Source organism: Cetorhinus maximus, unplaced genomic scaffold (assembly GCF_964194155.1).
Source record: "Cetorhinus maximus unplaced genomic scaffold, sCetMax3.hap1.1 HAP1_SCAFFOLD_1254, whole genome shotgun sequence".
NCBI lineage: Eukaryota > Metazoa > Chordata > Chondrichthyes > Lamniformes > Cetorhinidae > Cetorhinus > Cetorhinus maximus.
This window is the reverse complement of record NW_027597196.1, coordinates 48,087-65,000: the sequence shown is the minus strand read 5'-3', so window position 1 is coordinate 65,000 and position 16,914 is coordinate 48,087. Positions and strand designations below refer to the sequence as shown.

At 55.0% G+C, this 16,914-nt stretch overlaps 1 protein-coding gene across 1 annotated transcript in view; it reads right to left on the bottom strand.

Moving 5' to 3' along the window:
- Positions 1-15,793, bottom strand: part of LOC144675980 (WD repeat-containing protein 26-like) — a gene marked incomplete at its 3' end in the record, with an annotated part of 43,033 nt that extends 27,240 nt beyond the window's left edge. The window contains 2 exon segments of the mRNA XM_078536497.1: positions 15,337-15,754; positions 15,757-15,793. Of these exon segments, the coding sequence (XP_078392623.1) occupies positions 15,337-15,754; positions 15,757-15,793 (455 nt within the window).
- Between the last annotated feature and the right edge of the window lie 1,121 nt (positions 15,794-16,914).

Below are 16,914 nucleotides of genomic sequence, written 5' to 3'. Positions count from 1 at the left end.
ACGATGGGCTGAATGGTCTCCAGTGCTGCAATCATTAGAACATAAGAAATAGGAACAGGGGCAGGCCATTTGGCCTGCTCTGCCATTCAATAAGATCATGGCTGGTTTCCTGGTGTTTCACTTTCCACGTTCCTAGCTGTGATACTATTCACCTCAACTACAGCCTGTGGCAGCCAGCTCCACATTCTCACCACTGTCCGGTGAAGGAAGTTTCTCCTGAATTCCCAATTGGGTTTATGAGCGACTATCACATACTCGTGGCCCCAAGTTTCGGACCCACCCACAGGTAGAGACATCACCTCTACGTCTACCCTGCTAAAACCTTAAAATAGATAAGCATTTAAAAACAAGTAATCTTAAAGACCGTTAAATCCTCAAGCTTCTCCTTTCTGAGAGAGAGAGAGCCCAGGACGTTCGGTCTTTCTCGACAGATAGAACCTCTGTTCCGGTATCAATCCAGAGGCCCAGGCTAATGCTCTGGGGACACGGTTTCAAATCCCCTCATGGCAGCTGGTGGAATTTAAATTCAGTTAATAAAATCTGGAATTATTAAAGCTCGTCTCAGTGATGGTCACCATGACAACTATCGTCGATTGTCATTAAAAACTCACCTGGTTCACTAATGTCCCCTTTCGGGAAGGAAATCTGCCGTCCTTACCCGGTCTGGGCCTGCATGTGACTCCAGACCCCACAGCAATGTGGTTGACTTTTAACTGCCCCTCTGAAATGGTCTAGCGAGCCACTCAGTTCAAGGGCAATAAGGGATGGGCAACAAATGCTGGGCCTTGTCACACCCCATGAAAGAATAAAGGAAAAAAAACTGTGCACAGCTTTCCAAGTATGGACTAACCAAGCTTAACATAACCTCTACTTTTCAATTCTGTTCCTCTAGAAATGAAACTTTGACATTTAGTAGTCCATGTCCAAATGCAGCAAGACCTGGACAAATATCCAGGCTTAGGCTGACAAGTGGCAAGTAACATTCGCGCCACACAAGTGCCAGGCAATGACCATCTCCAACAAGAGAGAATCTAACCAATTCCCCTTGACGTTCTTTGGCATTACCATCACTGAATCCCCCACTATCAATGTCCTGGGGGTTACCATTAACCAGAAACTGAACTGGACCAGCCATATAAATACTGTGGCTACAAGAGCAGGTCAGAGGCTAGGAATCATGCGACAAGTAACTCACCTCCTGACTCCCCAAAGCCTGTCCACCATCTACAAGGCACAAGTCAGGAGTGTGATGGAATACTCCTCATTTGCCTGGATGAGTGCAGGTCCCACAACACTCAAGAAGCTCAACATCAGCCAGGACAAAGCAGCCCCGCTTGATTGGCACCCCATCCACAAACATTCACTCCCTCCACCACTGACGCACAGTAGCAGCAGTGTGCGTACCATCTACAAGATGCACTGCAGGAATTCACTATGGCTCCTTAGACAGCACCTTCCAAACCCGCGACCACTACCATCTAGAAGGACAAGGGCAGCAGATAGATGGGACCTCCACCACCTGGAAGTTCCTCTCCAAGTCACTCACCATTCTGATTTGGAAATATATCGGCCGTTCCTTCACTGTCACTGGGTCAAAATCCTGGAACTCCCTCCCTAACAGCACGGTGGGTGTACCTACACCACACGGACTGCAGCGGCTCAAGAAGGCAGCTCACCACCACCTTCTCAAGGGCAACTAAGGATGGGCAATAAAAGCTGGCCCAGCCAGCAAAACCCACATCCTGTGAATGAACAAACAGAAACAATGTACAGTCTTATTAACCTCTGCGGCCACTTTAAATGAATTTGTAAATCGGGTGATTCACTGATCAGTGAATCGCTAATGGGTGATGGTCACTAATAAATTGATGAACCAGTGTGAGACCTGCACACTTCTCCATTGAGAGGGAGTCTACAAAACAGACTTGCCTCTCATCAACAGCTTGCCTGTGCCTAAAGTCAAGAGTTATATATTTTAAAAAAAAATCAAGAGAGCTGGGTGAAAAGAAAGTTTGAAAAAAAATGAGTTCAATCAAGGTGAGATTGCAGGACACATGACTGGAGCCTGCGATTGAAATGGAGGCCATTTCAGAGACTGTATAGGTTGTCAGAGGAAAGCAGCATTTAGGAAGAGAGCGGGACACATGGGATTAGACTGTTGCTCGTGTTGTGATTTCTGTTTAAGCATTAATGGCAGGCTTGACTTTTCCTTTGTGACTATTAAAAGGCTTGTGCTCACTAACCTACATTGGTTCCCGGTCCCACGACAGCTCAATTTTCAAATCCTCATCCTAGTTTTCAAAATCCTCCACGCCCTGCGCCTCCTCCCTATCCCTATAATCTCCTCCCGCCCCAGAACACTCCAAGGTCTCTCCCCTCCAATTTTGGCCTTATACCCGTTCCCCCATTTTAACCGCTCCACCGTTGGTGTCTTCAGCTGCCCGGGGCCCTAAACTCTGGAATTCCCTCCCTAAATCTCTCTGCCTCTCTCTCTCTCTCTCTCTCCTTTAAAGAGGCCCCTTAAGGCCGACCTCTTTGACCACGCTTCTGGTCACCCAACATCTCGTTATGTGGTGTGGTGCCAAATTTTGTTGGGAGTACATTCCCGTGATGTGCCCTGGGATGTGTTACGATGTTCAAGGTGCTATATAAATGCAAATCGTCAAAGGAGTAGGCTGGGGTAGGGGGGAGGGGAAGCTCAGTTCAAAAGGACCAGGAAACAGCGAGCGAGAGGAGAACAGAGGGAGGGAGAAGGGACATGGGGCAATGGGCTTCAGTGTAAAAGGCGCAATCAACTGGGCAACATTATCACCCCGGATGGCTGTCCACAACCACGTCGGAGGCTCTTTTTTGTGTGCTTAACCGTTCAGGGAGTCACAACAACTTTCGCACTGCCCGATACCCATGAGACAGCATCGGAAACCTCCAAGCCTCTGATGTGCAATTCGTTTCCATGGTCCAACGCAAGGTGCACCCCAACGGAACCTGACCTCCCAGCGGAAGGAGCTCGCGGCCATCTGGTAGTGGGCAGGGGCCTGGGAGAAGGTTTGCTGCTGCCCGCTTCCCTGCAGCACCTCCAACACAATCAGACGCAGGCTCCTTGGATTATACCTTCCTGCTCTAAGGGCAGCCCCAAGCGGGGAACAGTTGGGTCGAGCCATATGGCGGGAAGCACTGGTTAATTTTTCGCGCACAAGGAGCCTCTGCTGCCCCGAGCTGATTAGGACTTGCCCATGGAGCCCCAGGCAGGGGGTATCGCTGACCCATTAAACAGCACGACACTAGCTGCCAGCACTAACAGCTGTTTCGGCTGAAGGTGCACCCAGCCACAAGGATAAACGGTTTAAGAGCAACCTGCATTGCTGTTTAATGCAGAGGGACAGCCTAACACTAACAATATTACCACCTGCGAACAGTCATTCACTCGCTCGCTCAACGTCACTCATCTGCTCGACTCATTCAGCCGTGAAGACAGGCAGGACTCGGACGCACGCGCATACAAGGCGTGCGCCCAGGCAGAGGGGCACGCGCCCTTGCAAGGGTGGCACATTCCCCATCCTGCCACTCAGGTAGCCACCCCCATGCCCTCCCACCTCCCCCACCCCGGCACCCGTGGAGCAACACACGAACACACACCGCCAGAGAGCAACAGACTCCCATCCTCTGCAGAGCCACACAACTACCCCTGCGGCCCTGTGCCCGCAGAGCGACACGCATACACACGACTGCACCCCCCCACCCCCCCCTACAGTGACGCACAACCCCACTCACACCTTTATTTGCGTTAATGAGCAGCTGATATTTGCCATTCTGTGACTGTGCACACAGGTTCCCCCTCCCCCAGCCACCCTTTTACCCAATGCCAGGAAGGGATGGTGCAGGCTGCTGAAACCTGAACTATTCACCCCTTAGATTAGGCATTGCACGGTGGACAGGGCAAAAGTCCAACCAGTTGAGACAAATTCCGAGGCGGTTTGAATGCTGGCAGGCACGGCTACAGCACGGTGTAGGCAGCAGGGTGGCACAGACGCCAGTCGAGTGGCAGGGGCACGCTGGACGCTTTTAAGTGGGGTGGAAATTGGGGTCCGGCAGTGGTGTCAGGGCCCCCTCCTGACCTGCAGGGAACAGTGGGGTGACGCCCAGTGTAGCACTCGAAGCAAAGGGTTATTGCCAGTGAGCTGGCTGGCACCAAATCCACCTCAGCAATGCCAGGCTCAGAGATAATAATAGCTCCGAATACCTCCTAAATGGCAGGAAGCTCGGAGTTGGAGGGGAGCTGAGAGATTTAGGGGTTCACGAATAGAAATCGGTAGAAGCTAGTGATACAAAATAATAACCAATAAGGATCATGGGAATATGAGCCTTTCATCTCAAGGGGACCAGAGTCCAGGGGGGGTGGAAGCTATGTTACAGTTTATATAACGCTCTCATCGGACCCCCATCTGGAATAGCCGCGGAGTTCTCAACACGGCACCAGGTATGCCGGGGAAATGGCAGTCGTAAAACAGATTAGCCACAATCCAACTGAATGGCAGAACAGGCTCGAGGGGCCGAGCGGCCTCCTGCAGCACTTGTGCAAGGGATGCGGACCGGCCTAGCACCGGTGCCCCAAGCGAGTCCACAAGTGCCCGACAGGGCAGGTCTTCTGCTGGCCTACCTCACCCCACCTCACCTCACCCCACACGATAGAGGGCGTGCAAAATGGCGGCAGCTCTTGACCCCGCTCCGGAGGCTGAACCCATCTTTCAGATGAGACACTTTAAACCGATGCTCAACCTGTCCTCCCAGGCGGATGTTAAACTTTTGGAAGTAGCAGGGGAGTTCGTTCCTGGTGTCCTGGGGCCAGCCGTCATGATCAGCAGCAGGCTAGCTGGTCATTTATCTCATTGCTGATTGTGGGATCGAGCTCGCAAACAAGAGCTGTCTCTTCACCGACATTTAAACAAAGTCTTGGCAGCACATAGCAGAGGAGGAGGTCATTCAGCCCATCAGGTCAGAGCCAACTCCTTTGAAAGAGCTTTCCAATTCCTTCCAATCCCCTTATTTTCCAAATTTCTAATCCCCATGTACAATAAAGGTGCTGCAGTTATCTAGCAACCTTATGTCCTCCCCCCGTAAAGTGCTTTACAATTCATCACTCTGGAGGCATGCTCAGTATTAGTTAAATAAATGCGGCAGATATTGGGCGCAAGAGATCCCACAAACTGCAAAGAAATAAATCCTCTGCCAATCAGCACACTCTTCTCATGCAGTATGAATTGTTGTTCCCTTACTACTGATATTCTTGTGAATCTGTCCTGATGAGTGCAAGATGAAAAGCTTTGACAGAATGTCCCTTTTTTCAGCAATACTCAAAATCCGTTTTAGTGATGTCAGTTGAGGGACAAATATTGGCCCCACGACACAGGAAGATCTCCCTTGTTCTGTTTTAGATAGTGGTCGAGGAAATTTTTCCGTCCACCTGGGGTAGGGGGGGAGGGCACAGCTTAAAAGTACCACCCGAAAGGCAGAGCCTCCCACAGTGCAGCCCTCCCTCAGTACTGGCACTGGCAGCATCAGCCTGGATTATGGGTCGAGTCTCTGAGGTGGCGCTTGAACCCATGACCTTCTGGCTTACAGAGGTTTGGGGTGAAGACAGGAAGTGGCACACTACTGAGCCACAGCCCAAAAAGGGAAGGAACTCAAATCCACAAAACCAGATCTCTGCAATAGTGAAACGCATTCTCTCAAGGGGAATCGCACCAGGGGGCAGCACGCCCGCAATGGCTGGAGCGAGTTGGGCCTTACAGCCTGCAAAGGGGGCGCCTGAGAGGAGGACGAGGTAGCTGGAGGGGGGGAGGGAATGGATGAGGCTAATCTGAAATTTGACTTTCAATGGGAGAGGAGGACAAGAGGACAGCGGGTTCAAACTGATAAGAGATAAACTTATGAAACAATCAGCGACCAGCCAATGGAATGGGGTCCGACAAAGCAGGTCAGGCTGAAAAGCCTTGGAATCACTTCTGGCCCGACTGGTCGGTGAAGTGGGATGTGGCACTTTGGCAGCTTTGCTTTCCTGGTTGCCGGGTAGCCTATCGGATCTGCAGCGTTCCGGGCCGGGATGCTGGGATAAGCGCCGGGAGCGGCCACCGTCAAAGAGCCAAACCGAGGCGAGTGGCGCTTTTGGAGCATCGCGTAGACGGGGGCCCTGCACTGACTACGCCAGGAGGTTGGCCCAGAGACTTTGAGCCCACAGTCCAGGCCGCCGCTCCAGTGCCTGTGCTCTGGAAGCCCTGCACTGCTGGCTTTTGGAGGCGTTGTCTGTCCACTCAGGTGGATTGAAAGGTACCATGGGAGCGCCGGGGCAGAGGGGGGAGCGGCGGGTGGGAAGGAGTTCTCCCCATTGCCCAGGGGCCAATATTTACCACCTGTTTTCGTGATATTGGCTGAAGAACTGGTCATTACCACCTTACTGGAGTCTAAACTCTGGAATTCCCTCCCAATTAAAGCACTGCGTTCCATTCTGAGCACTGCTCCTCAGGAAGACTACATCGGCTTCGGAGGGGGGTGGGGGCGAGGGGCTCAAAAAAATCTAATCCTTCTCAGTTTAAATTGAGTTGGGTAAGGGGTTAAGGAACCAAGGCAGGTAGATGGGAGTCAAGACACAGATTGGCCATGATGTAACTGAATAGCACAACAAGCTCGAGGGGCTGAATGGCCTCCACCCTGCTCCCAACAATTAGATAAGGGTCCAAAATCAACGATCTGACCGAAGCAGAGAGGAATTCACAAAGGATCTCGGCGAGATCAGCTCTCAGCTCATGTGCCCAGAGGAGGTCCGAATGAAGTCATTAAAACAAAAAAATTAGTTTGGTTTCAACTTTTGGACCAAAAAAACAAGAATTGATGAACAACAACTTCACTGCGGCAGTGATCTCCTTTGAATAGTCAATCTTCGGTTAATCTGCATTAACCAAGCCAGGCCCTACACTCACTGTGGGCCGGCGTTGCCATGGAAACCAGGAGCTACAGAAACAGAAAAATCGAGGCACGTATTGTGCAGACAGCTGGGAGCGATTCAGGGGCGATCCTATTACAAGGCTCAGACGGCGGCCGTGTAAACTTGACATCAGCCTTCAATTAAATGCCGGCCTCAGTTACTGAGTTACCTCATGTACAAAAGCTAAGGTCTGCCCGGTCGCAGGCTCTGGGCCCTGTCACGTTTTGAACCCGCGCGTCGGGTGGTTGCAGCTTGCTGCGCCGTCAGTGGGGCAGCGCCGCCCTGTCAGTGGGGCAGCGGTAGCGTGAGCCCCGCACTGCCAGCGGGGCATCGCTGAGGGAGTGCAGCAAAGTCAGAGGTGCCATCTTTCGCATGAGGAGATGTTGATGAATCGTTGATCTGCCCTCTCAGGTGGATGTAAAAGATCCCATGGCCACGACTGAATTGAGAGCGGGGCAAGTTATCATCGCTGTCTTAGGCCAGCATTTATCTAACAACCCAACAATGCTGGAACAGGTTATCTGGGGAAGTTCACACTGTGGGAGCTTGCTGTGCACAAACTAGCTGGCACGGTTCCTTCATTACTACAGTGGCTGCAGTTGCTCCCTTTGAAGTATGAAGTGTTCTGAGATGTCGGAAGCGAAGAAAGGCGCTATAGAAAGGAAAGTCTCATAGAAAAATCTAATGAGGCAGGACACAGCAGCAACAATGACAGTAGCTGAGAGAACACAGCTGACAACGTGACTCCTGTCTGGCTTGTCTGACCAGAGGAAAAAAAAAATCTCTCCCACTCTGGCGGGGCGGGCCACCGTCCCCTGGGCTAGGGAGCTGGAAGCCAGCCATGCACTCCCCCTGTCAAACACTCTGCTCAAACAAAAGGGGGCAGGCGAACAGCACAGGGTCAGGAAAAGTAAATAGACCTCAGTTGGGATTAGCCGCGGCATAGATCTATCGAGGTAGCGTCGGTGAGTCACCCCCACTGTGTCTGGAACATCAAACAGCTCATTCAGAGCCCTAATAGACACAGCGCAGTCACCAGACACCCCTGCTCACCCACTGATTATGACAACTGTCATTTCTAACAAGTGAAAAATGACCTGTAGGGGTCAGTTTCCAAACAGAATTTGAAGCTGAGCTCCATAGGGGATATTAAGACAGCGGGACGACAGGTCTGTCAAAGAGATAAGTTATAAGGAGTGCTTAAAGGAGAAGGGAGGTTTAGGGATGGAATTCCAGAGCTTCAGATGGAGGCAACAGGGCCACCAACGGTACCGTAGGTCAGAAAGGTAGGAAAGGGTCCCACCCCCCATCACAGAGGGGGGTCCCACCACCCCCCCATCACAGAGGGGAGTCCCAGCACCGCCCCCCCATCACAGAGGGGGGTCCCAGCACCACCCCCCATCACAGAGGGGGGTCCCACCACCCCCCCATCACAGAGGGGGGTCCCAGCACCACCCCCCATCACAGAGGGGGGTCCCAGCACCACCCCCCATCACAGAGGGGGGTCCCAGCACCATCCCCCCATCACAGAGGGGGGTCCCATCACAGAGGGTGGTCCCAGCACCACCCCCCTGTCACAGAGGGGGGTCCCATCACAGAGGGGGGTCCCAGCACCATCCCCCCATCACAGAGGGAGGTCCTATCACAGAGGGGGGTCCCATCACCATCCCCCATCACAGAGGGAGGTCCCATCACCATCCCCCATCACAGAGGGGGGTCCCATCACGCCCCCATCACAGAGGGAGGTCCCATCACCACCCCCCATCACAGAGGGAGGTCCCATCACCCCCCCCATCACAGAGGGGGGTCCCAGAACCATCCCCCATCACAGAGGGGGGTCCCATCACCATCCCCCATCACAGAGGGAGGTCCCATCACCCCCCCCATCACAGAGGGGGGTCCCAGAACCATCCCCCATCACAGAGGGGGGTCCCAGAACCATCCCCCATCACAGAGGGGGGTCCCATCACCATCCCCCATCACAGAGGGAGGTCCCATCACCATCCCCCATCACAGAGGGAGGTCCCATCACCCCCCCCATCACAGAGGGGGGTCCCACCACCATCCCCCATCACAGAGGGGGGTCCCATCACGCCCCCATCACAGAGGGGGGTCCCATCACCATCCCCCATCACAGAGGGAGGTCCCATCACCCCCCCCATCACAGAGGGGGGTCCCAGAACCATCCCCCATCACAGAGGGAGGTCCCATCACCCCCCCCATCACAGAGGGGGGTCCCAGAACCATCCCCCATCACAGAGGGGGGTCCCATCACGCCCCCATCACAGAGGGGGGTCCCATCACCATCCCCCCCATCACAGAGGGGGGTCCCATCACCATCCCCCCATCACAGAGGGGGGTCCCATCACGCCCCCATCACAGAGGGGGGTCCCAGCACCATCCCCCATCACAGAGGGGGGTCCCATCACCATCCCCCATCACAGAGGGGGGTCCCATCACGCCCCCATCACAGAGGGGGGTCCCAGCACCATCCCCCATCACAGAGGGGGGGTCCCATCACCCCCCCCATCACAGAGGGGGGTCCCAGAACCATCCCCCATCACAGAGGGTGGTCCCAGAACCATCCCCCATCACAGAGGGTGGTCCCAGCACCATCCCCCATCACAGAGGGGGGGTCCCATCACCCCCCCATCACAGAGGGGGGTCCCAGCACCATCCCCCCCATCACAGAGGGGGGTCCCAGCACCATCCCCCCCCATCACAGAGGGGGGTCCCAGCACCATCCCCCCATCACAGAGGGGGGTCCCAGCACCATCCCCCCCATCACAGACGGGGGTCCCAGCACCATCCCCCCCCCATCACAGAGGGTGGTCCCATCACAGAGGGGGATCCCAGCACCACCAGGCAGGGAGGGGTCCCAAAAGTAGTAGAAAAGAAAATTTGAGAGGTGCAGGGTTGGAGACAAAGTGAAATATAACAGTCCATCCAACCAGGATGACAAAGGCGGGTCACAGCTCAAATTCCTCAATAACAAAGGGGATTAAAACCCAAATTGCCTCATACAGAGGGTGGATTATAACCCAAAAACAAGAAAACACAGTCCTAACCCTGCTGCACAAAGAGGAGGAATCACAGCCCCAACTCTCCTGTATAAAGAGAGGGAATCACAGCCCCAACTCTCCTGTACAAAGAGAGGGAATCACAGCCTCAACTCTCCTGTACAAAGAGAGGGAATCACAGCCCCAACTCTCCTGTATAAAGAGAGGGAATCACAGCCTCAACTCTGCTGTACAAAGAGAGGGAATCACAGCCCCAACTCTGCTGTATAAAGAGAGGGAATCACAGCCTCAACTCTCCTGTACAAAGAGAGGGAATCACAGCCCCAACTCTGCTGTACAAAGAGAGGGAATCACAGCCTCAACTCTCCTGTACAAAGAGAGGGAATCACAGCCTCAACTCTCCTGTACAAAGAGAGGGAATCACAGCCCCAACTCTCCTGTACAAAGAGAGGGAATCACAGCCTCAACTCTCCTGTACAAAGAGAGGGAATCACAGCCTCAACTCTGCTGTACAAAGAGAGGGAATCACAGCCTCAACTCTCCTGTACAAAGAGAGGGAATCACAGCCTCAACTCTCCTGTACAAAGAGAGGGAATCACAGCCCCAACTCTCCTGTACAAAGAGAGGGAATCACAGCCTCAACTCTGCTGTACAAAGAGAGGGAATCACAGCCCCAACTCTCCTGTATAAAGAGAGGGAATCACAGCCCCAACTCTCCTGTACAAAGAGAGGGAATCACAGCCTCAACTCTGCTGTACAAAGAGAGGGAATCACAGCCTCAACTCTGCTGTACAAAGAGAGGGAATCACAGCCTCAACTCTCCTGTACAAAGAGAGGGAATCACAGCCTCAACTCTCCTGTACAAAGAGAGGGAATCACAGCCTCAACTCTCCTGTACAAAGAGAGGGAATCACAGCCTCAACTCTCCTGTACAAAGAGAAGGAATCACAGCCTCAACTCTGCTGTACAAAGAGAGGGAATCACAGCCTCAACTCTGCTGTACAAAGAGAGGGAAGCACAGCCTCAACTCTCCTGTACAAAGAGAGGGAAGCACAGCCTCAACTCTGCTGTACAAAGAGAGGGAATTACAGCCTCAACTCTCCTGTACAAAGAGAGGGAATCACAGCCTCAACTCTCCTGTACAAAGAGAGGGAATCACAGCCTCAACTCTCCTGTACAAAGAGAAGGAATCACAAACCTCAGCACAAAAGTGTACATAAAGTTCACAAAGCATCAAAGCCTTGTCCAGAGGGCATCACAGACCAAACACCAAACTATAATACAGGATCAGGAACCAAACCATTCCCGGCAATGGAGTTGCTATGCGGGACCCTCCCAGCAATCAGGGACACCCAGCAGGACCCTCCCAGCAAGCAGGGACACCCAGCGGGACCCTCCCGGCAATCAGGGACACCCAGCGGGACCCTCCCGGCAATCAGGGACGCCCAGTAGGACCCTCCCGGCAAGCAGGGACGCCACTCCAACCTTCACGTCCAATGGGGGATTACAGTCCCTCAAAACAGTCAGAGAGGGTTACCCCGACCCCCACGGCACACAGGGTGACCCTGGCCCCCGCAGATATAATGGAGGATTCCGCCTCCCCTCCCCCTGACCCCAATTCAAAGGAGGATCCTGGCACCACCCCGCCCCCTCACATTAAAGAGTGGGATTCCGGCGTGCGCCCCCAACCCAACGTTAAAGATGAGGATCCCGGCACCCCCACTTCCCCTCCCACATTACAGAGGAAGATCCCAGCCTCCTCCACATTACAAAAGAGGATAACACCGACCACCGCCCCACCCCCCCCGCCACACACATAGCAAAGGAGGATCCCGCCTCCCCCCCCTTCCTCGATTACAGAGGAGGATCCCGGCCCCACTCCCCCACATTAGAAAAGTGAATCCAGGACCCCCCCTCCACAACATTACAAAAGACGAATCCGCTCCACCTGTAAATTTCAAAGGAAGATCCCGTTCCATACATTAAAGAGGGGGATCCCAGAACCCCACCCCCCAACACTGAGGGGGATCCCAAAGCCTCATTACAAAGGGGGATCCCAAAGCCTCATTACAAAGGGGGATCACAGCCCCTATTACAAAGGAGGATCCCAGTCGCCCCATTACAAAGGAGATCACAGCCCCCCCCCCATTACAAAGGAGATCACAGCCCCCACCATTACAAAGGGGGATCACAGCCCCCCCACTACAAAGGAGATCACAGCCCCCACCATTACAAAGGGGGATCACAGCCCCCCCATTACAAAGGGGATCACAGACCCCCATTACAAAGGAGATCACAGCCCCCCCATTACAAAGGAGATCCCAGCACCCCCATTACAAAGGGGGTTCACAGACCCCCCCCAATTACAAAAGGGGATCACAGCCCCCCATTACAAAGTGGGATCACAGGACCTCCCATTACAAAGTGGGATCACAGGACCTCCCATTACAAAGGGGATCACTGCCCCCCCCCATTACAAAGGAGGATCACAGCCCCCCCATTACAAAGGGGGATCACAGCAACCCCCATTACAAAGGAGGATCACAGCCCCCCCATTACAAAGGAGGAACCCAGCCCCCCCATTACAAAGGAGGATCACAGCAACCCCCATTACAAAGGAGGATCACAGCACCCCCCCATTACAAAGGAGAATCACAGGACCTCCCATTACAAAGGAGGATCACAGCACCCCCCATTACAAAGGAGGAACCCAGCCCCCCCATTACAAAGGAGGATCACAGCAACCCCCATTACAAAGGAGGATCACAGCACCCCCCCATTACAAAGGAGAATCACAGGACCTCCCATTACAAAGGAGGATCCCAGCCCCCCCATTACAAAGGAGGATCACAGCAACCCCCATTACAAAGGAGGATCACAGCACCCCCCCATTACAAAGGAGAATCACAGCACCCCCCATTACAAAGGAGGATCACAGCACCCCCCATTACAAAGGAGGAACTCAGCCCCCCCATTACAAATGGGGATCACAGCCCCCCCATTACAAAGGGGGAGCACTGCCACCCCATTACAAAGGGGGATCACAGCCCCCCCATTACAAAGGGGATCCCAGCCCCCCCATAACAAAGGGGGCTCACAGCCCCCCCCATTACAAAGGGGGCTCACAGCATCCCCCCCATTACAAAGGGGGATCACAGCCCCATTACAAAGGGGGATCACAGCTCCCACCATTACAAAGGGGGATCATAGCCACCCCCATTACAAAGGGGGATCACAGACGCCCCATTACAAAGGGGGATCACAGCCCCATTACAAAGGGGGATCACAGCTCCCACCATTACAAAGGGGGATCATAGCCACCCCCATTACAAAGGGGGAACACAGACGCCCCATTACAAAGGGGGATCACAGACCCCCCATTACAAAGGGGGATCACAGATCCCCCATTACAAAGGGGGATCACAGACCCCCCATTACAAAGGGGGATCACAGACCCCCCATTACAAAGGGGGATCACAGCCCCCACATTACAAAGGAGGATCACAGCCACCCCCATTACAAAGGGGGATCACAGCCCCCATTACAAAGGGGGATCACAGCCCCCCCATTACAAAGGAGGATCCCAGCCAGCCCATTACAAAGGGGGATCACAGCCCCCCCATTACAAAGGAGGATCACAGCCCCCCATTACAAAGGAGGATCCCAGCCAGCCCATTACAAAGGGGGAATCACAGCCCCCACCATTACAAAGGAGGATCACAGGCCCCCCATTACAAAGGGGGATCACAGCCCCCCCATTACAACAGGGGATCACAGCCCCCCCCATTACAAAGGAGGATCCCAGCCAGCCCATTACAAAGGGGGATCACAGTCCCCCCGTTACAAAGGGGGTTCACAGCACCCCCATTACAAAGGAGGATCCCAGCCAGCCCATTACAAAGGGGGAATTACAGCCCTCCCATTACAAAGGGGGATCCCAGCCTCCCCATTACAAAGGGGGATCACAGCCCTCCCATTACAAAGGACGATCCCAGCCTCCCCATTACAAAGGGGGATCACAGCCTCCCCATTACAAAGGGGGATCACAGCCTCCCCATTACAAAGGGGGATCACAGCCACCCCATTACAAAGAGGGATCACAGCCCCCCCCATTACAAAGGGGGATCACAGCCTCCCCATTACAAAGGAGGATCCCAGCCAGCCCATTACAAAGGAGGATCCCAGCCCCCCCCCATTACAAAGGGGGATCACAGACGCCCCATTACAAAGGGGGATCACAGACCCCCCATTACAAAGGGGGATCACAGATCCCCCATTACAAAGGGGGATCACAGACCCCCCATTACAAAGGGGGATCACAGACCCCCCATTACAAAGGGGGATCACAGCCCCCACATTACAAAGGAGGATCACAGCCACCCCCATTACAAAGGGGGATCACAGCCACCCCCATTACAAAGGGGGATCACAGCCCCCATTACAAAGGGGGATCACAATCCCCCCATTACAAAGGGGGATCACAGCCCCCCCATTACAAAGGAGGATCCCAGCCAGCCCATTACAAAGGGGGATCACAGCCCCCCCATTACAAAGGAGGATCACAGCCCCCCATTACAAAGGAGGATCCCAGCCAGCCCATTACAAAGGGGGAATCACAGCCCCCACCATTACAAAGGAGGATCACAGCCCCCCCATTACAAAGGGGGATCACAGCCCCCACATTACAAAGGGGGATCACAGCCCCCCCCATTACAAAGGGGGATCACAGCCCCCCCACTACAAAGAGGGATCACAGCCTCCCCATTACAAAGGAGGATCCCAGCCAGCCCATTACAAAGAGGGATCACAGCCCCCCCATTACAAAGGAGGATCCCAGCCAGCCCATTACAAAGAGGGATCACAGCCCCCCCCATTACAAAGGAGGATCCCAGCCTCCCCATTACAAAGGAGGATCCCAGCCAGCCATTACAAAGGGGGAATCACAGCCCTCCCATTACAAAGGGGGATCCCAGCCTCCCCATTACAAAGGGGGATCACAGCCCCCCCATTACAAAGGGGGATCACAGCCCCCCCATTACAAAGGGGGATCACAGCCCCCCCCATTACAAAGGAGGATCCCAGCCCTCCCATTACAAAGGGGGATCATAGCCTCCCCATTACAAAGAGGGATCACAGCCCCCCCCATTACAAAGGAGGATCCCAGCCAGCCCATTACAAAGAGGGATCACAGCCCCCCCCATTACAAACAGGGATCACAGCCCCCCCCATTACAAAGGAGGATCCCAGCACCCCCCCCCATTACAAAGGGGGAAGAAATGCCCTCCCTCCCTCTCCCCCTCTCTCTCTCTCTCTGTCTCCCCAGTCCCTTTTACCCACTTGAAGCCGAGTCCCCGGAGGTGTTGGCCGATCAGCCGGATCACATCCTCGTCCGCCCGGGAGAGCCGCTTCTTCTTGCGGCCGGTGCCGGCCGCGGGGTGCGTGTCGGGGCCGCCGGCCTCCAGCTCCAGGCCGGGCCCCGGGCCGGTGTGAGGCAGCTGCCCGTTGGCGGCGGTGAGGGTGACGGGCTGAGCTCCGTTGGTGCTGGGGGCCGGGGCCTGCTGCATGCTGCTGAGCGGGGTGGCGGGGCGGCGGTGGCGGCGGCGGGGCCCGGGCCCGCTGGCGGACACTCGCTGCTTCTTCCTGGGGGGAGGGCTCGGCAGCGGCGGAGACGCTCCACCGGGCTCCGAGTCCGACGATGAGGCCAGAGTGCTGCGTTGGGCGGCGGCGGCGGCGCTGACGAGAGGCCGCGGTCCGCAGCTCCCGGACTGGGCCCCGACTCGGCGCCTGGCGTCATCAAAACAACGCGCCTGCGTCACCGCCGCGTCCCGGAGTCGGCCCCGCCCCCTCACCGCGGCGACCCGTGACGTCACAGTCCCCCTCCTGTGACGTCACCGAGGCCCGCCCCCCCACTCAAAGGCGGCCTTCCCCGTGACGTCATCAAAATGAGCTCCCTCTGTAATGTCGCCGAAACTTGGGACCCCCCCCTTTGATGTCACCGAAACGCGGCCCTCCTTCGATGTCACCGAAACGCGGCCCTCCTTCGATGTCACCGAAACGCGGCCCTCCTTCGATGTCACCGAAACGCGGCCCTCCTTCGATGTCACCGAAACGCGGCCCTCCTTCGATGTCACCGAAACGCGGCCCTCCTTCGATGTCACCGAAACGCGGCCCTCCTTCGATGTCACCGAAACGCAGCCTCCCTTCGATGTCACCGAAACGCGGCCCTCCTTCGATGTCACCGAAACGCGGCCCTCCTTCGATGTCACCGAAACGCAGCCTCCCTTCGATGTCACCGAAACGCGGCCCTCCTTCGATGTCACCGAAACGCAGCCTCCCTTCGATGTCACCGAAACGCGGCCCTCCTTCGATGTCACCGAAACGCGGCCCTCCTTCGATGTCACCGAAACGCAGCCTCCCTTCGATGTCACCGAAACGCGGCACTCCTTCGATGTCACTTATACGCAACCCTCCTTCGATGTCTCCGAAACATGGTTCTGCTTCGATGTCACCGAAACACAGCCCTCCTTCAAAGTCACAGAAGTGCGGCCCTCCTTCAAAGTCACAGAAGTGCGGCCCTCCTTCGATGTCACAGAAGTGCGGCCCTCCTTCGATGTCACCGAAACACGACCCTCCTTCGCTGTCACCGAAACGCAGCCGGCCTTCGATGTCACCTAAACACGGCCCTCCTTCGAAGTCACTTAAACGCAACCCTCCTTCGATGTCACTGAAATGCGGCCCTCCTTCAAAGTCACGGAAGTGCGGCCCTCCTTCGATATCACTGAAACACGGACCTCCTTCAATGACTCTGAAATGTGGGCCTTCTTCGATGTTCGTGGAAACACAGCCTACTTTGATGCCACTGAGAAAGAGCCCTCATTCGATGTCATCGAAACACGGCCCTCCTTCGATGTCATC